At 40.0% G+C, this 22,394-nt stretch overlaps 1 protein-coding gene across 1 annotated transcript in view; it reads left to right on the forward strand.

The window, feature by feature from the left end:
* LOC311485387 (CUB and sushi domain-containing protein 1-like) overlaps nt 1-22,394 on the forward strand; it is a 285,694-nt gene that overhangs the window by 111,188 nt on the left and 152,112 nt on the right. The window contains exons 5-7 of the mRNA XM_084540754.1: nt 4,669-4,781; nt 5,586-5,663; nt 17,412-17,493. Of these exons, the coding sequence (XP_084396880.1) occupies nt 4,669-4,781; nt 5,586-5,663; nt 17,412-17,493 (273 nt within the window). The remainder of the gene's footprint in view (nt 1-4,668; nt 4,782-5,585; nt 5,664-17,411; nt 17,494-22,394) is intronic.

Below are 22,394 nucleotides of genomic sequence, written 5' to 3' on the forward strand. Positions count from 1 at the left end.
AAAAAAACACAGGATGCTGTTGCACCCCTAGTCAGTGCTTAACAATGGCAGCTAAGTATAAATGTAGATGGTGCCATAAAAAGGATGTTCTGAAGCCTGTTCTGCTTCAGAAACTGGGAGAGGCCAGGATGAACTTTTATGTGCCACTCACCACTTCAGCTTGTCAGCGTACCTCAGGGCGCACTGTCTGAGACTCTCTTCAAGCTGGATGAAATAAACTCACAGCATAACACACAATCCAAAAGGGAAAAGTGGATAATCATTTGGTCCCAGCATTACCTACAATCAGAGAGAGTGCACTAAACATCTAACACTAACTCTGCATAGTAGCAACTGCAGAGAAGTCCCCCGACGCTACAGAGGATGCACTGCGACCTCCGCTTTACATGAAGTACTCTCTAGAAAGTCTGAATTTGATCAGTTATTAACTAGCTCAGACTGTAGCTCAGGTTTTCAGTTAATCTGAGTTGTTTAGAATCAGCTTAAGATAAATAGTAGTCAGTAGACGCCACATTAGTTTTGGTAAGTCGGTTAGGACACAAATGAATCTTTAAAATTGGCATACTGTTTTTCTACAATATATTTATACAGCCTATTTATCAGAGCAGATATTAAATGAGTAATAAGTAAAAAAAATAAAAAAAAAGTGTCATATTACCATTGTCCATTTCCATTGCATAACCTCAATTTTGCATGTCTAGAGGCTCAAAGCAATACAGTAGCACCAGTGATTTCACAATGTAATATGGAGCAGGTAATCGTTTTGCTCTGGAAGATACAATATAAAAATATGTCTGAGTTTATTTCAGTTCCATGCAAATATGATAATGACATGGTATAAAATGCCACAGTTTAGCAGTAATTGGTTTCAGAGGAACATTTCTAGTGATGGAAAGTAATGAGCTATATTTCATAAAGTAGAGTTTTGATCTTCCTGCAGTTTATTTGAGGATATTTTACACTCCTCCATACTTCTATTTCATTGCTTTTCAGAGTAAAATAATGTGTATTGTATTGCATTATTAAATATTCCAATATTTAAGCGCATGATTTCCATAGTTAAAGCTAGATTGATTGCAAAGTAATTACACTTTTATATATCTGTTCTGGTTTTTAATACACTTAGAAGCATGGAAAAGTGTATGTTACTGTTATTATTTCAAAAATCCAACACAATGAGAAATACTGTCCAGAATTTTATCCAAAGTTTTGTTTATGCTTGCCACCCATGGGGCTACTTCTGCATCCCCTCCCGATTTCCCCAACTATGGGCTGGGTCAAGGCTCAATCACAGATCAGTGTTTCTAATACTATGGCGGCCCACCAGGGTCTAATTTACTCCGCCATGGTCTCATAATGAATTGGAAATATTTTTGCACGTTTCGAACTTTTTCCTCTTATACTTTATTTAATCTTACATACATTTGTCCATACAATACCACGTCTAAACACTATTTTGTTTAGTATTCCTGTAGATGAATTGGACAGGCTGCTGTTGTTTGTCACTAAATCCAATATCTGCGTTATTAATGTTAATTTAAAGACGGACTGATACAAAATGCATGATCCTTTTCTATGTCCAGACATTTAATATGCTCTAAAATACTAATTTGTAATGCAGAATTTTTCGATATCGTATTGTTTACTTGGGGTAATGTTAATTTTTCTTCCCTGCTTTGTTTCAAATTCAGACTGACTTTAGTCTGAGACAAACACCACAGTCTAAGACTTATGTAACATTAAGCTGTTTCATCATAAAAATATATATTTTTTATACCAGACAGGCTGTCTAAGTACATTTCCCTCTACTCTACTGTGCTGGGTTGGAAGAAGGTCTCGATGCAAGTTTGGAATTCATAATAAAGTTGTACCAAACTAAAAATCCATTTTTACGATGCTGTGTTGGTGCCTGTCGGAAAGTATATGAGTTTTGATTGCGCATCCATCACACATGCAGGTCATAAGTCAGGACCAGGTGCAAAATACTAATTGTAACTGAAATCACCCTATTCAGCTTTCTGCTGTAGCGTCTGCACTATAGAGTGCTCTCAAAAGTGTCCATAGAGTTCGCTCCGGTATTCATATCTCACTTACACTGCCTGACCAAAAAAAATAAAAGTCGCCACCAAAAGAAAATATTTCGTTGAACCGCCTTTAGCTTTGATTACAGCACACATTCGCTGTGGCATTGTTTCGATAAGCTTCTGCAATGTCACAAGATTTATTTCCATCCAGTGTTGCATTTACCATTTCACCAAGATCTTGTATTGATGATGGGAGAGTCTGACCACTGCACAAAGCCTTCTCCAGCACATCCCAAAGATTTTCAATGGGGTTAAGGTCTGGACTCTGTGGTGGTCAATCCATGTGTAAAAATGATGTGTCATGCTCCCTGAACCACTCTTTACCAATTTGAGCCTGATGAATCCTGGCATTGTCATCTTGGAATATGTCCGTGCCATCAGGGAAGAAAAAAAATCCATTGATGGAATAACCTGGTCATTCAGTATATTCAGGTAGTCAGCTGACCTCATTCTTTGGACACATAATGTTGCTGAACCTAGACCTGACCAACTGCAGCAACCCCAGATCATAGCACTGCCCCCACAGGCTTGTACAGTAGACACTAGGCATGATGGGTGCATCACTTCATCTGCCTCTCTTCTTACCCTGATGCCCCCATCACTCTGGAACAGGGTAAATCTGGACTCATCAGACCACATGACCTTCTTCCATTCCTCCAGAGTCCAATCTTTATGCTCCCTTTTTGAAGCCTTTTTTTCCAGTTAGTCTCACTGATTAGTGGTTTCTCAGCTGTTCAGTCGCAATCCCTCGAGTTCCCTTCGCATTGCACGTGTGGAAATGCTCTTATTTTCACTATAGTCCTGAGTTCTACTGTTGTTTTTCTTCAATTTGATTTCATCAAACGTTGATCACGATCAATCAGGACATTTTTCCGACCACATTTCTTCCTGGAAGACGATGGTTCCCCACTATCCTTCCAGTTTTTAATGATACGTTGGACAGTTCTTAACCCAGTTTTAGTAGTTTCTGCTGTTATACCACACTAACACAGATTCATATTTAACCAACCCTCACTGATTGACTCATGGTGAGATAAGACGTAGTTCTACAGTACTGTGACTATTCACTCTGTCTATTATAGAGTTATTCTGCCTTCAGGGGACAACATTGGTAGGGCTTTTGTCTCGTCTTTCACATTTCTCTTACTCTTTCCCTCCAATTGTCTTTTTTAATTTGATAACCCAGCTGTGTTTACAGTTGGGTTTATTGTCTTCACAGAGACGGAACTTAGTGTCTCCTTTAATAAGCCCTCAGTAAGGTCCTCTAACAAGTTCACTTAATATTTTTACCACCTCTCATATTTCTTTCTGCCCTTTTCCTTATCTCTGTTTCTTCCTCGCTCACCGTCGCTCTCTCTATCAGCTCAGTATACCTGCAGCATTATTAAAGGCCAGTTACAGTGGCTCTTGTTGCTCCAGGGATGCTGCTAGAACATTGGCTTCCCAGCAGTTTACATCATTTCCCCTTTTGTTCCAGTGCACTATTTCCCCAACTTTTTTTTTTTTTTTTTTTCCCTTAACCACTGTTTGGATTGCCATCAGTAACAAAATGTGAGAGGAGACAAAGCTGATGTAAGACTTACCATAGGCAACCAGCTCATCATCTTAGTGGTGATGCTTAAGAAACTGTTTTTTAATATGTGAACTTCTTTCTGCTACTTCACTTTTTTCGTGCACCTCTTTTTTACTACTTTCTTTCCCCTCCTGTGATGATCTAGGTTTATTGTAGATATGCGTGTCAGTAATTCTGTTGTATCCTAAGCCTGGATAACTTTCTCTTACCAAATGCATTTTCTTTAGTAAAGATTTGCTGAATAGCCCCCATGGTGTACATAGTGTAATATATTGTGTGGAAGTTCCCAGAACAATTGCACGCATCTTCCTCCTTTTGTTCAGGTGTAATCATATTGGCAGTGGATAATATCACTCATTCAATTCCCACATTTGCATTTTCTAAACCAATTCTGCAAAAAACCTCCTTTAAATTACTGCCAGGCTTTGCATCTCTCGGGACAAATTAAAGTGACACCTGTTCCACCATAGGTATTCTTATTATGTATAGATCCTCAGAGGAAGTAATTTAGATCCCATTGTTATTCACAAGTCTGTGCACTGCATTATATGAAATACTCTATGTAGGATGTTTGTGAAGAGTGATTCCACAATGTTTTTCACAACATTGGTCAGTCATGCTTCAGTCTGTAATTACGTGGTGGTTCATTTCTTATGTTTAGTCTTCAGCATGATATTCACCATCATATATGAGAATATATCGCACAACTTTACCAAACTGCAACATACAAGTGGCTGTAGCAGGTTTCTGTGTGCAAAGCTGGATACTGTGGATTTGCTACAGCAACAGCTGTAGTTATGTTACATCATGCCATGTCTTTCCCATCTGCCTTGTCTTGTTGTGCTGGATTCTGTAATAATACGGTATAAGTACAGTAAGGAGCAAAAAGTTACTGCAACGACAGGCTGTTCCATTCCAGTAGGTCTTAAGTTTTGACTCTGCCTATGTTAACGACTGTCTGATTTTTGCTTTGCATTTGATAAAGATTATTTCTAATTTTCTTACTCCCAGGCTGACTGGTACGACTCTGCCATCGCCTGTGATCTCAAATAAGAACTGGCTTCGGATCCATTTCACTTCAGACAGCAACCACAGAAGAAAAGGATTCAGCGCTCAGTATCAAGGTAGGCCGTGCTCTTTTAAACTCACTACTCATCTGTTCTTGGCCTTAACCCTGACCCTTAGATGACATTTCATGTGTGAATATGTTAATTTTTCTTGACTCTTTTGGATACAATCTAATCCACATATGTGAAACAAAACTCCTTTTCATTTGAAGTGGCTCACATTTTTGCATCACTTATGTGTTAGCTGAAATGGAGAAGGGCATTTGTTCTCTACAAAAGTCTGAAATCACCCGACTGGACTTGCTGGACCCTTCCTGTCATCTAACAGACTGGTTATCAGGCTTAATTAGTTTCCTTTAAGAAGACTGTTAGTTTCCATGCAGTAGTTCAGATTTAATTGACTATTCCCAAAACAAGACACGGTGATCCAAGGCCTGTCTGTTTTCATGCTTGCCTCACTTCCTGTCTTGTCTCCATCTCTTTTTACTCTCTCTCTCTTTCTCAGCTCTCTCACCCTTGCCATTGGTGCTTCCATTATTTCAACTGTGCGTGTGTGTCTGTTTGTGTGTGTGTGAGAGAGAGAGAGATATACGCTTTTCATGCCAACTTTGCTTCTCAGTGGAATTTAGTTTAGTTGTAGCACAGATTTTTCTGTTATCCTCTGTAGTGCTGCCACTTAGGATAAAATAGATGGAATAAATTTTAATGCTGCTCCTCTCCTTTGCTCATCTCCCCCTTTATTCTCCTCTCTTGTCCCCACTTGTCTGCGTTCTTTTAATTTCTTCCTTCAGTTCTGATTTTTAATTTCTGCCACTGTTGCATATTTTAAAGAATAACCTCCATGTGTTTCCCTCTCTGCAGTGAAGAAAGCAATCGAGTTGAAGTCCAGAGGGGTGAAGATGATGCCCAGCAAAGAGTCCAGTCACAAAAATGCTGTCTGTGAGTACACAGCAGGCTTCTGCTTTCTGTCTTGTTTTTGTTGATAGTGTTTCCATACGTCATTTAGACAACCCCCTTTAAAGCAAAGCTGAAACGCATCCCGTCACACACATCCACGTGTGCACACAAACGCACACGCACACTGGCACGTAGTGTATGTACACAAGGACACACAGGAAGCATCCATCTTTGATGTGGCAGGAGCAGTGATTTCATCTATTTTTCAGTAAGGTTGACCTTCTACGAGACAAGGTTTAGCCCCACAATCCCCTTTTTCAGGTTTCTTTCTGTGGCAGCTTCAGAAATATTATTTATTTTATTTTCTCTTAACAATTTCTGTCAAGTTCGAATTCCAGTTTAGTTAATTGCAGACGGACCCACCAAGCCATGCAAATAGACATGTCCTGTGATGACTTCTGAATAAGCAGCAGCAATGGACAAACTGCTCATATATTTGAGTTTAGTAAGGTGCCAAAACTGCAAGTACAACAGTATTATAATTAAGATGTAATTAAAGTGATTAATGCACGTGTTAGTCATTAATTCAATTTTCACCATTAGATAATTAATAGTGAATAAATGCTCAATAGGTCACTGCAATTAGTTTTAACTAAGTTTGATAGGTTAGTCTGGAATTCTCAACGTTTGGGCAAGGTCATGCAAAGTGCCACAGAATAACTCAGTGATCTTGTAAGATGAAGATTTAATCTTGGTTTATACTCCTGTGACTGGTCAACATGGAGCCGGGGGTTGCGCCGTTGAAAGCGTGGATCAGAAGTTACTTTCACTGAAATCACTGCAGCACAGAACATCGAGAAGATCTGAGTAGCTGGTGTGTAGGAGCCTGAACAAAATAGAACTCTCTGTATTTGTCCGGGCGCTAAGACTTGTGAACAAGGGAATGCATGTTAGACCAATCGCAGCTGTTATGGTCCACGTCAGGTTACGGTGTTGGGTCCGGAGCTACGCTGCACAAAGTTATAAATTACACTTTAGAGAGGAAAAAGTAAAAAAAACAGAAAAGAATGGTTGCGCTGCAAATTTACATTTACATTTGTATTTATGTCCTATATATTCACATAAGTATTTTCTCATTTTGTCTGTCCCCAGCCATTTTGTTTATATACCAAAAGACATGAACCCAAACCCCTGTTTTGTTTCCGTTTCAATGGTTTCTTTCACTTTAACTTTGAGGACAGTTTCAAGCCTTCCAGTGTCGCACTCTGTGCATCTCTCTGTGCTGGTGTCAGGAAGAGGGCCCGACAACAGACCACAAGAAATTGAATTCAGCGCAACGTTCACCTTTCTGCTGGTTGTCACTGAAATGGATAATAGAAACTAAATTTCCAAAAGCGAAGTGGAGTAGGGGGTTGGTGTTGTGGTTCAAAACTGGAAGCCTTCCCACTGTATCATATTCACCCCCCTGGAGGGGCGGCCGAGAATCCTGAAAGAGCCACTGAAGTCATTAACAGGAAAACCAGCAACAGCTTGCATCTGAGACTGTAAAGCCTGGAAAGATGCTGTCCTGTTGTTTATTGAACAATAATGAGGCCAAGTAAAAATGGAAAAAAAAAAAAAACAATGAAATATTTCTTTGTCTGTCTCACTACAGTGTTTTCTTCTTTTTCATTCGCTCAGCCTCTTACTTCCATTTCATACAGAGCTCAAACCGTACAGTCCATACATACGCTACATATCATTTCAGTCTGATTTATTTTGCTCAATCCCTAACACTTTTTAAAATAAATAAAAAGTAAAGTAAATGCAATACAGAATATCAATTCAACACACAGAGATGTTAAAATCTCTCACTAGTGATGGTAGTTTTGCAGGTGTCGGCTTAAATAACCTCTGACAGTGTGCAGCATAGTGTAGATAATAATTCTGTAATAAAACTTTAATGAAAGCTGTTCATCCTGTTTATCTGGGAAAAAAAAAAGCACAATCAACACAAAGGAAAAGCAAAACACAAAGCTTTGTCAGTGACAGTTTCAAGATGATTTATCACTATTCCACCAATTGTTTGTTTGAATGTTGGGAACTAATGCGCTCAGTAGGTGTCACTTTTTATGTTTTCCTTTGGAATTTAAAAGAAAGCTCGCAAGTGTTTAAGCATTCAAATATTTACTCAGTTTCAGCTTTGTGGTGTCCTCAAACATGATGAACCGACTTCACAAGCTATTGTTTGTACAGGGATTAGAATAAGTCAGTTGCTATTTAAGAAGACAAGGAAAAATACCGTGTCAGATTAGGTGAAGGTCTTCTGTTTGTATAGTGTGTGATTAGGTGATCCCCAGAGGAGATGGAGGAAAGGGCGTTTCTGTGTCGACCTCAAGAAAATAGTCACCATGTCAGTGGTAGGCAATGTGAGTCCAAATAAACACTGTACTGTCCAAAATACAGTCAAACTGTGAATTTAACCATACACACCTCGACCGTCTCTGGTGGCAGATATATTTCTTGGTATCTTGGAGATGGCCCTAAAACAGCATTCACATCATGCAACGCAAGCTCTTAATTATCACGGAAGCTCCAACTCATACCTCTTCCATTGCGTAGCGTTTCACTTCATAATAAAATCCTCATTAATAATTCTGCTGATTTACGCGCTCAGCCAAGCATGCACTGCTGCAATTAACATTACTACGAAGGTTTATTTGGTGTGTGTGTGTGTGTGTGTATGTCACAGACAAATTGTATGTGCTCGACGTGTGCCTCTTGGTGTGTTGCTGCAATTGAACTTTAAACTGGCGTGCTGTTTGTGTGTTTGTGTGTTTGAGTGCTTGCGTGCGAGGAGTTCCTTGGGCAAATCAGTTTATTAGATTTATCAATGATGTGGTCCTCGGGGAAGAGTTCAGATCTCACACACAATCTCTCTTTTAATCCCTTTTGCTGATGCTGTGTAGGCATTCAAATACAGGCACATGTGAATAAATACCTTAATGTCCAAAGCTATTGTTTTTTTCTTCTTGCAAGAGCGTCAGCTAAGGAAAAATCATCTTGCTGTGAAGTACCTCTCCTTCTTTGACTGGTTGTCTCCGGCAGCAAACATTTTAAAATAAATTACAATGCAACAGCCTTAGAAATGTGCTACTCTGTCTTTATCTATAAATGTAATGACATTCAAAACGACCTTAAAGCAGTAAAACCCCACGTAGCTAAAGGCCCAGATCTTACTGTGCGTTTCCCCTTGTGATGTAAAATCACAGTAATCACCGGTGGTGCTTGGATGTATGCTTGAAAACTCTCAAAAGCACCTATCCCACTTGTAAAATGATTGCCGCGCTTAAGAGAATGAGCTTTGTTATTTGTAATCATTATGTGGAGCCAAAGAATAATGATAATGACTGTGAACTGTGCAGTCCAGGGGATTCCTTAAGCTTCTGCTGCTCTAGGCATCAATGAGAAATTTCTCACCATGGGACCCATGCTCATTGAAAACATGACCGAAGCAGAGCAAATGTGGGTTTTCACATTGGCTCAGTGAGGTTACCCCAACACGGGCCATCAGATTGGCAACCAGGGTCATTAAAGCATTGAAAAAGTAAAGCCAAGGTCTACTTTTGGTCCTGAACCAGTCTTTGAATAACACTTCTTTACACTGTATGACTCCCAGTTGTAATATTATGACTCTATGGCAGAGAGTTTACTGTCTTTATGCAATATATAATCATTAGAAAGAACCAGAGACTGATGGTAATGAGTTTTACCTGTCTAGAGAATGGAGCGCTTATGAATCATAATCTAAAAGACTGTCTGTAACAGCCTCTAGCCTATATTAAAGCACAGTCTAATAGACATACACACGAGAATACGTTTTAAATGAGTTTGCAAATGGTCTAGAATGTTTATGAATGAAGGTTCTTATAAGGACTAGAAACCAGTGAGATCCTTAAGGCTAAATAAGATAAGATAGGAGCATGTTAAAACTGTATAGCATCAGCGGCAACTAGAACTATTTAAAGCGGCTCAAATGAAAGCAACCCATCTTGTAGTTGCCCTCTCACAGCAGTAGCATTAGCTCACTGCTGAGGATGTGTCATAATTATAGAGGGGCTGAAAGATTGTGATTAAGGAGTTTTACTCCCCAGACAATGACCTAGAACTGTAATGAATCATCATTGTGAGAGTGTGATTTATAATCAGTGTTTTCACAGGATTGTCAGGAAAGGTGGCTTCAGTCTACTCAAGTGAAAGTGACGAGAAAAAGTACAACTTGAAATTACAAGTAATAAAATTAAAAGTGGGTACATCACCTCTGCTAATGTGTTTTGATTCATTTTCATGCTGTCTTGGGCATTTTTTTTTTTTTTCATTACATTGTAATTTTTTTGTTGTTTTGTTGTTGTTGTTTTTTCTTTTTTCTTTGTGGAGGGTCTTGTGAGCGCAACACAGCGATGCTGGAATAAATAACTGAGGGCTTCAGCTCTCAGGTTGAATGACCCGTGAGCATGAGAAGGTGGAGGAGAAAGAGAGGACATAGTGGATAAGAGGCAACGAGGAGAGGGCAGCGGAGGAGAGCATATCAACAAATTGCACTTCACACATTTCTCTCCTCGTACAGCAGGCATCTGAAGAGCACCTCAAAAGCCCTTACCTGAAACACATGTCAGCTGATCACGCAAACACACACACAAACAAACATGCACTCCTGAGCTCTCCCTGCCTCTCCTTGCATCCTATCTCACTGTCTCTTAGTGTATGTTTTCTTTTTCAGCATTTCACCTGCCAACGTTCATAAAAACTAAACAGTTGTTCTACATCCCAAATGCGTTTATGTGCATTTGTGTTGCCCGTGGTTCACTGTTCTTCTATTCCCTCGGCCTGTGGTTAGACTTCTGTAAATGCAGAATAAATATAAAGCTTTATGTACAACCTTGCAACATACATTCAGTACGACACATTTTTATAAGATTGGCCTTGTTTTTAAGTCTTTTCTAGCAAAGAATTTACAAACAAAGACCAGAACTTTAATGGATTTAAAGAAGTTTATTGGTAGGTGGGACCTGAGGGAAATAGATGAGGGATGAGGATAAGAGGGGTTGAGGGGATGGATAAGAGGGGTGAAAGGGATGAGAGTGGTTGAAAGAAACATGGATTATGGTCTTTGGACTTGCAGGAACCCAGGGAGGCATGTCTCAGGAAGCTTTGGTTCCATCTCCCGCTGGTTTCCCATAATGAAAGAAGGAAGAGAAAGTGAATAAACTGGAGGGATGGGGATGATAGGGGGTTGAATAGGGTTAGGATAGTGTTAAGACACACCTTAATAGGTAAATGTGGAAAACAGAATGATGAGGTGTGGCCTTGTTCCTGAAGTTATTATAACTTAATTTAAATAACCGTCTGTAAAAGTGTTGCTAGTACCACTGCTTACTATAAACACATGCACCTCTATGCAGCAGCCAGACCAACGGTGACGGCATCGATTCCTCACGCCTTCTAACATTTATATATGTTTGTTGCAGTTTCCATTTTTAAATTAAAAAGACGTTGAGTGTTGTGTGAGAGCTCCAGTAAAGTAATAATAAAAGAGTGAGAGCACATTATGTTGATTTAAATGTAATGGATAGTTTCCTTAATTGTAAGTTACGTTGCAGTGTTAGACTCACTTGAGTATTTGTGACGGCCAGAACTAATAGTTCATGATACACTCATGTCTTAAGAAGAACACAGGTGTCACCTCCGGTCTGGCAGCGTAGAGGAATAGTGGTGTTGGCAGCAGCTGCATAAGCTCTTTATGCTTGTTACATGCAGAATGACTGGAGCTGTTAGCTTCCATGTTTAAAGCATAAAAAGTCCACACACACAAAAAAATAACAACTTAACAACATTAGTGCTACCACTTACTTCAAGAAATGTGTTTTGATGCAGCAAGAAAGCTACTTAAAAATGTCACTTACCTTCAAAATATAGTAAAGTACACCGATCAGGCATAACATTATGACCACCTTCCTAATATTATGTAGGTCACCCTGTGTGAATTTGGAGGCCTGTTCAACACCTTGTGCTGTTTTTCATATTTTTTAAGTTGTTCCTAAACCGTTTGTGTGTGTGTGCCTGTGTCAGGCTGCATCCTGCTGACCATGGTCATTGCCATGGGATGGGGGCGCCTGTTCTGGTCTAGGTGGGTGGTACATGTCTCAGTAACATCCACACAAATGCCAGGTCCAAAAGTTTTCCCAGCGGGACATGCAGTGTCACACCATGGTCAATGATATGTACTTCTCCTTTCAGTGGTCATAATGTTGTGGCTGACCGGTGTAGATTTAGATTTAGACTAAATTTTATTGAGAGAAATTGCTTAGTTGCACGTAAAAAAACAAAACAACAATCTTAAGAACCACAAATAAAAGAAAGATTAAATTAAATAAAATTAAATAGTAATTCTTTTTTTATTTTACTTAAAAAGTAAAATAAAATCTAGTTAAATAAAATAAAAATAGTATGAACAAACACAAACTTGAAAGTGTACCTGAAATAGAGACGGAAGAATTTAACGCGATTTCATTGTTACAATATATAATTAACAAAAGGGTTAATAAGGACAATCCACTATAAATTGATAAATTATACGTTGTGACCTTGCTGAGGATCAACAGATCCCACCAATGTTAGTGGGCATTAAGTGGAGCCGGCATTTACGTAACATGATTATCTGCACAACAACTGTAACATAAATGTGTTAAACTGAGAAGGATGTTACACTATATTACCAAAAGTATTCGCTCACCTGCCTTTACTCATTCTATGAACTGAAGTGCCATCCCATTCCTAACTCATAGAATTCAATATGATGTCGGTCCACCTTTTGCAGCTATTACAGCTTCAACTCTTCTGGGAAGACTGTCCACAAGGTTGAGGAGAGTGTTTATAGGAATTTTTGACCATTCTTCCAAAAGCGCATTGGTGAGGTCACACACTGATGTTGGTCGAGAAGGCCTGGCTCTCAGTCTCCGCTCTAATTCATCCCAAAGGTGTTCTATCGGGTTCAGGTCAGGACTCTGTGCAGGCCAGTCAAGTTCATCCACACCAGACTCTGTCATCCACGTCTTTATGGACCTTGCTTTGTGCACTGGTGCACAGTCATGTTGGAAGAGGAAGGGGCCCGCTCCAAACTGTTCCCACAAGGTTGGGAGCATGGAATTGTCCAAAATGTTTTGGTATCCTGAAGCATTCAATGTTCCTTTCACTGGAACTAAGGGGCCAAGCCCAGCTCCTGAAAAACAACCCCATACCATAATTCCTCCTCCACCAAATTTCACAGTTGGCACAATGCAATCTGAAATGTACCGTTCTCCTGGCAACCTCCAAACCCAGACTCGTCCATCAGATTGCCAGATGGAAAAGCGTGATTCATCACTCCAGAGAACGCGTCTCCACTGCTCTAGAGGCCAGTGGCGGCGTGCTTTACACCATTGCATCCGACGCCTTGCATTGCACTTGGTGATGTGTGGCTTGGCTGCAGCTGCTCGGCCATGGAAACCCATTCCATGAAGCTCTCTGCGTACTGTACTTGGGCTAATCTGAAGGTCACATGAAGTTTGTAGCTCTGTAGCAATTGACTGTGCAGAAAGTCGGCGACCTCTTTGCACTATGCGCTTCAGCATCCGCTGACCCCTCTCCGTCACTTTACGTGGCCTACCACTTCGTGGCTGAGTTGCTGTTTTTCCCAAACGCTTCCATTTTGTTATAATAGAGCTGACAGTTGACTGTGGAATATTTAGGAGCGAGGAAATTTCACGACTGGATTTGTTGCACAAGTGGCATCCTATGACAGTTCCACGCTGGAATTCACTGAGCTCCTGAGAGCGGCCCATTCTTTCACAAATGTCTTGTTTCACAGTCTGCATGCCTGAGTGCTTGAATTTATACACCTGGGGCCAGGCCAAGTGATTAGAACACCTGATTCTGATCATTTGAATGGGTGAGCGAATACTTTTGGTAATATAGTGTATTTCTCTCAGGAATGTATTGGTACTGAAGTGTAAAGTGTTTAGTTAAAAAGAAAGGCTACTTTAAATTGCCCCTAACTACAATGATTACATCCTCGTAGGATGTAATCATTAGGATGATCCTACCCATCCTTACTGCAGTTGCTGTATAATCTCTTTATGTTTTTTGCCTTATTCAGTCTTAATTCTTACTGATGGCTCTTTAGAAAATGACTCCAGAGGCCATGCAACAGTAGATTGGCCTTCACAGGACTATACTATCTCACCCACGCTTAAGGGTGACTATAGACATAATAGTTAGTCACAAGGTAAAGTGGCATCTTCAACGCGCCTCAGTGAAGCCATATACTCATCAACATCAACAAGAAAATGTATCTATTTTTTCCCCAATTTTCTAAAAAGTTGAATTTTGTAGATGAAAGGTTTGCAGGAGACACTTTGACGATATAGAAATGCCATTACGCATCACGAGCTTGTGTTTAAATGTTGAACAGCCTTTCAAGTGCAAATGCAGGATTAAGTCAGCTTGAGGAATTTTGACACAAGCCCAGCAGTAATATTTGTCAGCTTCCTCTTTTTTTTTTTATAACAATCTTGTGTTGTTTGCTCGAGCTGGATTTGTATCTGCAGCGTGAACCTTTGTATTTGATGCCAGTAAAGCCATCTGAACATGAGTGGAAGTGATGAGAGATTGTGAAAGCCAAATTGTGTTTGTGCTGTGATTTTGGTACAGAACATCAAAAACACAGTAGAGCAACAAGACAGCTTGTTCTGTTTGCATCATATCTCACACAAGCATGCATACGCCACGTCTATACACTCAAAAGGCTTCAGCTCACACGGAACACAACCTCACAAAGGCAGCAAATCATTCATCCATCTTTTATGCTAAGATGCACAAAACTTTGGCATCCTTTTGTAAATTGCAGCTAATGTGTGCGAGAGAAAAAAGGCAGGCTGAGCATGCTGTGCATACAAAAGTAGAAAGGAGGAGTGAGTGGGAACAGATGCAGATTAGAAAAACAGGAAGAAGCAAGAGAGAAAGATGCAGGAAAAGATGGAGAGAAAAATAGAGGCGTTAAGAGGTCCGAGATGGCTCCTTTTCCTGGTCATATTTTACAACCCTCCAAGATAATCTCTTTTTTTCAATTGTGCCACTCTGACCTCTTTGCAGCATTCTCCTCATTTCTCTGCATTTTATTTATTCCCTCCTTCCTGTCCCTTTATTTTTTGTGTCTCACTAACCATCATTACTCATCCACAGTGTTCCATTAAGACAGAGCTGGTCTAAACTGGTTCCTGTCATGTTGTCTGGTCTCATTTACATTTACATTACGATTTAGGCGTGCCACAGATGCTCCCAGCCAGAGAAAAGTCTAAAGCCAATGCAATATCCCGAATATAGGCAGGACAAAATTTGTCATGTGCTTTGTGCCTTTTAAAAAAAAAAAAGGATTACGGAGATAGATGAGACAAACAGGGTGGAATGAGATGCTGAAAAGCGATAACCGAGAACAGCTCTCTAGGTTAAAACCATACATGTGCTGGTTGGAACATTTCTCTGCCATTTTAATTTCATGCAAATTGCTTGCAATTTAATTTCTCCTGGAAGGTTCTGTTAACTCTTCATGTTATTTCCACACTACATGTTTGCATTTGTTTACAAGTATTTCACAACATATTGAGAAAAAAATAAATAAAAAGTATGGCATGATTACAAAGTCATTCACAATTCTTAATGTTTCTACATGTGCTGGAAAGCTGAAAGTGTTCTGTCAGATCTATTGCAGAGAGTGAGAAATGCTCATACAGGCAACCAGCAAAACATTAAATGAGCGTGGTCTTTGAGCAACATGGGTGCAAATGAGGATATAGTGGGTTTGCTCAAACAGTTCAGTTACTGTTCATACTGTGCCTGTTTCCAACATGGGGACTTCAGATTTACCTAATCAAATACGGTACATGAAAACACGGCCCGATGAAGATAGCAACACACTGTTGAGAAAGTGTAACACAAAACAACTTGAAGCTGGAATATGATGACCGCTCAACTTCAAACCCAAAACTGCTCTGATGTGGTTTGCTAGTAATACACCTGCGAAGCATAAAAAAATAAAATCTAAGCGTACTTACTCTACCACCTCAAGCTTCCACAGCTTTTATTAACGCAAAGAATCGTGCCAAGTGCGTCATTGATCTCTGATATATTTACATTTAAGCTCTGTTCGTCAACATGCTGAAGACCTAAAGGACCAAAATACTATACATCTGAAGAAGACACTTAAAATGTATGTAAAGGTAACAATCATAGATGACAATACTAGGTCATGATTGGATAGGCTTGCATTGAGCTACAATGTAAAATGAAATATCTCCGTGCTACTTACTGAAGTGTAGCTTAGCTGCAGTATTCTGAATGGTAGCACTAGTAGCTCTGTGGCAGATATGAGGACAAGATGTTGCAATGATCAAGACTTAATGAAACAAAGTCATGAATTAGCTCTGGCGGCATGGTCAGAAGACATTTTCTGCTGTGGTATCCTTCAGAGGAAGCAACAAAAGGCCCTCTTGATGATGAAAAGAAATGGTAAAATCAAACTAAAAGAAGTGGTTTTGGGCTGCAAAACTTCAAAAGTTGTTAAGAATAAATTAATAAATTGGGCTTCCAGGAGGTGACGTCGCAGCATCAGTTGTGGTTTTCTGTATATCGCGATCCTGGTATTATGCATGCTGGCTCACAATCAGCATGCATGAGAACTAAAACATTACTAAAACATTGTTAACAACATTTGTTTCTTCGTGCTTTGTCTGTATGATATGACATGCAAAAGCATTTATATGAAGGCAAACCTACCTTACAACCTTGCTCCTTGTGTTTTGTCAGTATTTCATTTCTGCTGTAATATCCCAAAAAAGCACAAAAGAGATGATGCAATTCAGAAACTGAAATTGCTAAAATGCAATGTTCAGAATATACCTTAATATTTACCAACCCAACGAAAAACTGGCTGCTTGACTGCTCAGAGTTGCTCATGTGTTGTATGTGATTTACCTTTTCCAAAGACCAGCCCCAAACATGGCTAGGATCCACTGTAGGATCCATGTACGGTACTTCCATGATCTTGCATGATGGCTAATTGTCCACTCTGATCACGACATGCCACTTCCTTTTGTCAGGGAACATTTGAGACTTGTCTATTTCGTATTGTATTGGACTTCACAGACGAGTAAATTGCAATAGGCAACTAATGAAAATGTGAACAGTGGTAATGTGCCCACTGCTGCTCTTTGATTCAAAAAACACAAACAAACAACAACAAAAAAAATTCTTGTTAATTCTTTATTCTCATTATATCTGTCAGGTAGGAAAACAAACACAAAAGAAAATACCTTGTTTTTTTTGTTTTTTTTTATTGAGGGTCATGTATTTGATGTTCCTGAATCAGATTCAAATATAAAGATCTATTTTAAAATATAAAAGATGATTGATTTACTTTGAACTCTTAACAACAATTGGGGCCATTCCTCACAGCTGGCGTTACCCTATTTATGCTTAACCACTCGAATGTCATCTCATATGTCAAAACTCTCAGATGCTTTCACAATAACAAGAACTATTTCTTCACCTGTCACTTTCATCTTACCGTAGAAAGAGGTAGGAGGGCAAGTTTAATGATTTACCTGTCAACATACTGTATTGTGGGCATGGCTCTAAATATGACAAGATTTTGTGAGTAAGATGTTAATCCATTACCCCAAATAAGACAGACTCTTGTGTTTTCCTTTATTTTTTCAGTGAGCCAAAGCGGCCTTGCTGGTGATGTTTGTCCAGATCCGGGAGTTCCTGAAAACGGCAAGAGGATGGGCTCTGCCTTCCAGTAAGTTAACTGTTTTTCAGACTCACCTGCCTCCAGTTACTACTAGTCAAAACCAAATATGTCCTGAACATGCACTGTGGTTTGTTTATAGTTGATGTTTTTCTGTTAGTCTGCAGAAATGATCTCACTCAGGTCCCAGGTCACACAAAAACTGTGTGACTGTAGGAACAACTCAAAAAACATGAAGAACAGCACAAGGTGTTGACCTGGCCTCCAAATTTACTAGATCCCAGACTGATCAAGTATCTGTGGGATGATCCACAGAGGCCTCTCCCCTCAACCCATAGGACCCCAAGGCCCCCGCTAACAATATTACTAGACACCACAGGACTCCCTCAGAAGGCCCATGTCCATTCTCTGATGAGTCATAACTGTTTTGGAGACCTACACAATATTAGGAAGGTGGTCATAATGTTATGCCTGTGCGGTTTGTGTGTGTGTTGTGTATTTTCTGCTTTGTTGTGCTTTGTCACAATGGGCTGGTATTTTTTATCTGAGTCAATTACGCAGTTATACTGCAAAAACACATTCGTTTTACAAAGTACAACCAAGTTTATAAGGTTAGTTCCCCCCCTCTTGCCCCATGTTGGCTTTACTTGACAGTGCTGCATACCAGATTGACAATGGACAACAGATAGGGGGAGTAAAACCTGATGAGCTTGGCGTAGATCTGATGACTGCTCAGGACTGTTTCTGTTTGTTCAGAAAATCTTGAGAGACTTCAGGGACAACTTTAGATTAGAAGTTATTTCTTCAGAAACCACAGTTTGCTGTAGTTACCCCTTCTCTTTCCTTCACTCAAGGAAATCCCTTTAACTCCTGAGCTGAGAGTGAGTGTCAGTCTGCCCCAGTTCCGGCCCCAGAAGTTGTCCAATGTTAAGAGAGCATCCATACCGAAGTACTGTCGCATTTTTGGGGAGACTGAAGTGTTTTGAGGTTTATTTATTATTGTAAATAATTTATGTCTGTTGGGGACCTGTTGTTACAGCACTGGCTTTTTAGGCAGAAGATCCTTACATAACAGGACTGAAACTTCAAAAACTCGCCAAAATCACATTTGCAGTCTTTTAGATCTTCTGAAAGCAGAGCTGTTTAGTGCATAGTGAAGATGGCTGGGGATGCTTGAGGACTGTGAGGGTGTCAAAGGTGGCAAGTAATGCAACACATTTACTCTGTTATATGTACTTAGGTGACTTTTTTGATGTTAAGAGGCTAGTCTGCTGCTCGCACTCTGTTGGCATACCTTAGGCACGTCCTTCTCAAGGCTATGCGTAAGAGCATAAAGCTGAGGCATCAGCTTTATGGTTTAAACTAATAAGGTTAATACTATACACACAGTAACTATTCAAAACTGCTTTTTCTGCTTTAGCTGTAATGTGTACTGTACAATATAAGGAACACTGGAGCTAACTGTGTGCTACTGTGTTCTGCTCATCATTCATGTAGCCTGAAAGACAGAAAATGCGTCTGACTTGGCCTTGTTCAGACCTGGTATTGACGTGCATCCTGGCTGATCCGATCACAAGTGTGCTGCTCTGAACATGTGTGTCCGCACCTAGCATTAAAATGCACCTCCGCATGCGGCACAAGTGACCACTCATGATCTGATCACAATCCTGTGCGCTGTACGCACATAAACATTATATGGGGTGCAGTAAAATGTTGTGCACACAGTTGCTCTCTCACTGCCGCAGTTTCACAGTCACAAACAGCGCTGTTTATTGTGCATGAACATGGTAATATGGTAGAAAATGTGGAACTTAATGAGTTGTCTCTCTACTATCCCTATTCATATTCAGTAATCTCTTTTGCGCGTGTGTTCACACTACTGAAGTAAATAATAGTGTAGTCAGAAGTGGATTAATTATTTGTGTTTTTGCTTACCACTCCGACCAGTCCTACGAGAAACTAGTGCTTGCAAAAGGTTCCTAGGTGTTTTTTGAATGTGCACAAACCGTCATTGGAGGATTACATGCGTTATTTCAGCTGCAGTTTGAGCGGAAACAGTGCGTTGCGAATTTGCGACACTCTGCGACAAGGGGTTAAGGAGACATACTCCCTGTAGCCTCACCCCCTGCAATGAATGTGTAACACACTGATTTATGATGTGTTGTCCTTCTTTGATTGAATGATGTGGATCTAAATAATTCCAATTTATGTAATCTCATTGTATATGCTGGAATTGTTTCAGGATTTAAAGACACTGTAAGATGTTGACACACTTTAAAGTTAATTTTTGACTGAATGGACACGCTTACCGGCCTTATCAGATTTTCCGATTTGTTCCCGTAATACACCGATCAGCAATGACATTTAAAAAAACAAACAAAAGAAAACACGACATTAGTCATCTTGTTATTCTTGGGTTCTTCTGCCGGGAAACGTTTCGGTCATGTCATTCATGTGGATGTTACTTATACATGTACCGCCCACCGAACTGCTGCTGAGGACCAGGCACCCCCACCCCATAACGACGACAATCCCCGACAGCGGAGGCCGTCGCCAGTGGGACAATACGAGATGCCACACAGCTCAGACACATGAAAAATAGCCTTGGGGATATGCGCTGGAACAGAAGCTCCGTGTCAAACACCAATGTCAAACACCAATGTCAAACACCAATGTCAAACACCGCGGGACACTCCAAGAATGTCCATGTCCATTCCCCAGTGAACTGTTTTGGAGGCACAACAGTGACCTACAAACTATCAGGCAGAGGGTTTTAATGTTATGGCTGATCGGTGTAGATTTCCACTATACAAATGGAAGTAACTTTATTTTTAGCTGAGTAATGTTTTTACAAAGCAAACAGTACTGTAATCTAAATATAGGTAGTGGCTACTCATCTATTGTGTATGACCAGACATGTTTGACCTTCCTCTCACACTATATTACCTACTTGACCTTGGACAATATGTATCTGTGCTTTACATCTTTAATTATTATTAATAGGACAAAGAGTCTTGTGGTCACACGAGTATAACCTACATTTTTATCATTAACATTTGATTAAATCCTTCTCTCATAATTGCAAACAGGTGTAGCATATATAATTAAACTCATGTGTCAAAGCATATTAGCATAACGCATAAATAAAAAGGTGTTGTTAAGCTAGTTCTTTTTTTAGTTGTTGCTCTTACTGTTAGGGTTTACAGCATCGAGAGAAAATGTGAAGAAATGGCACATAGGAGAGAACTTGAAAGCCCAGAAGAGTGACGCCTCTAAAATAAGTAAATGTTAGGCTGCGGGGTTACATGAGAGCAACAGAGATCTGAAGATGTTCCACAGAATAGTAGAGAGCAAGTGGTAAGTAGGTGAAGTGTGTCATAATGCATCATATGATCCAAAAGCATCCGGTATTATGTTCAGCGTTGCTTTGAAGAAAAAAATAAATAAAAATGTATGATTGCATTGAACGGATGATGTACTCCTGGTGTGGCTATGTAGAAACATAATTAGTTTCAAAAGAGTTTTTGGTTTCAGGACATAAAGTGAATTATTTCTTCATTTAATTTTAAGTACATTATCATGAAATGTTTATAAACTCCTCATAAAAGAGAAATTACAGTTTTTGATTTCTTATGCATACAAATATTTTAAAAGCGTGTTTTCAATATGCCCTTTAAAACGCATTAACATGTTCACAACGTCAACGGTATATTGGCCGTCGTTGATCAATTAGAAAGACAGAAATAATCCCGTCAGAGGCACCGCTTCAAAAAACATTTGCGTTACTATTGCACTGGTGTATTAGCTTGTATAGTACTGTTAGACAACACTGGGGTGTTGAAACAATCCCACCTCACTGCGTTCCCATTTGGACTGTGTTGTGCTGCAGCCCTTGTGCCGAACTCCAGGGCTGCCTCTATGCCTGTGTTCTGCGTCGAGATGGGAAGGAATGTTTCATAAGTCAGAGCTCGGTTAACAAGGACTTGGTGGACACATGGATTTTCAAAAGATTCTCTCCATGGTGTCTGTCACATAATCAGCAGATAGGGAGACATAATTTCATTTAATCAGGAGTGAGCAATTATAAAATAATCATCTCTCCCTACGACTCATCATTGAGGCAGCTGGATTTTTGTAATGTTTCTCTTATGCTTATGAAAGAGTCAAGGCACACTTTACATTTTTTTCTGACACTGTTTTCAGGCCAAAAACTTTTAAACGATAATCATCCCATAATCTCCAGCTCCTGCTGCTCTTTTTTACCATTAGCAATTATGACTGCACAAAATGTCCCTCACTATTATTGAAGTTGACTGAGTTAGTCAAAGGTTATTACCTCCACGTGTGTATTTGTTTGCGTGTATGGCTGTTAGCATTTGTGTGTAATTGTGCATGCATGTTGGCATGGATGTGTCGGGTGTGTGTTACAGGTTTCTTTCTAATCATCATTAGGCATCGAGCTGCATGAGCTGGAACAGAATTGCGGGGTGATGGAGTGTAACAGGAGAAATGGAAGTAGCTGCAGAGAAACAGAAAACACACGTTTTATTGCTGGGCATGTTGCACGGTGGCTGTAACTCGGTGTGTCATGGCTATTTTGATGCTGAGGCAACCACATACACAACTGGAAAGTTTTCCCTCTCGTAATTGTACATTTCACAGTGAGTGGAAGAATGAAAGTATTTCCAGTGTCATCAGAATGATGAAAGTGGCAGAAGCGATTGACCCAACTTTCCGTGACAAAGACACTAACAGAAAGATTTAGCCAGGCTCTGCGACTCTACGGTGTTTAACAACCGGGGGGGTGCCAGTGAACAACCCATACTCTGTGTTGCAAATGTTTGGCCAGGTGGTAGACTGTGGCGTGTGTCAGCAGGGAGGAGACATTAAGCTTTACGGACAAGACACCATGCAGACTTCCACTTAGCTGGCTGAATGTCCCTCTTGCGTGT

Source organism: Chelon labrosus, assembly GCF_963514085.1.
Source record: "Chelon labrosus genome assembly, chromosome: 3".
Classification (NCBI taxonomy): domain Eukaryota; kingdom Metazoa; phylum Chordata; class Actinopteri; order Mugiliformes; family Mugilidae; genus Chelon; species Chelon labrosus.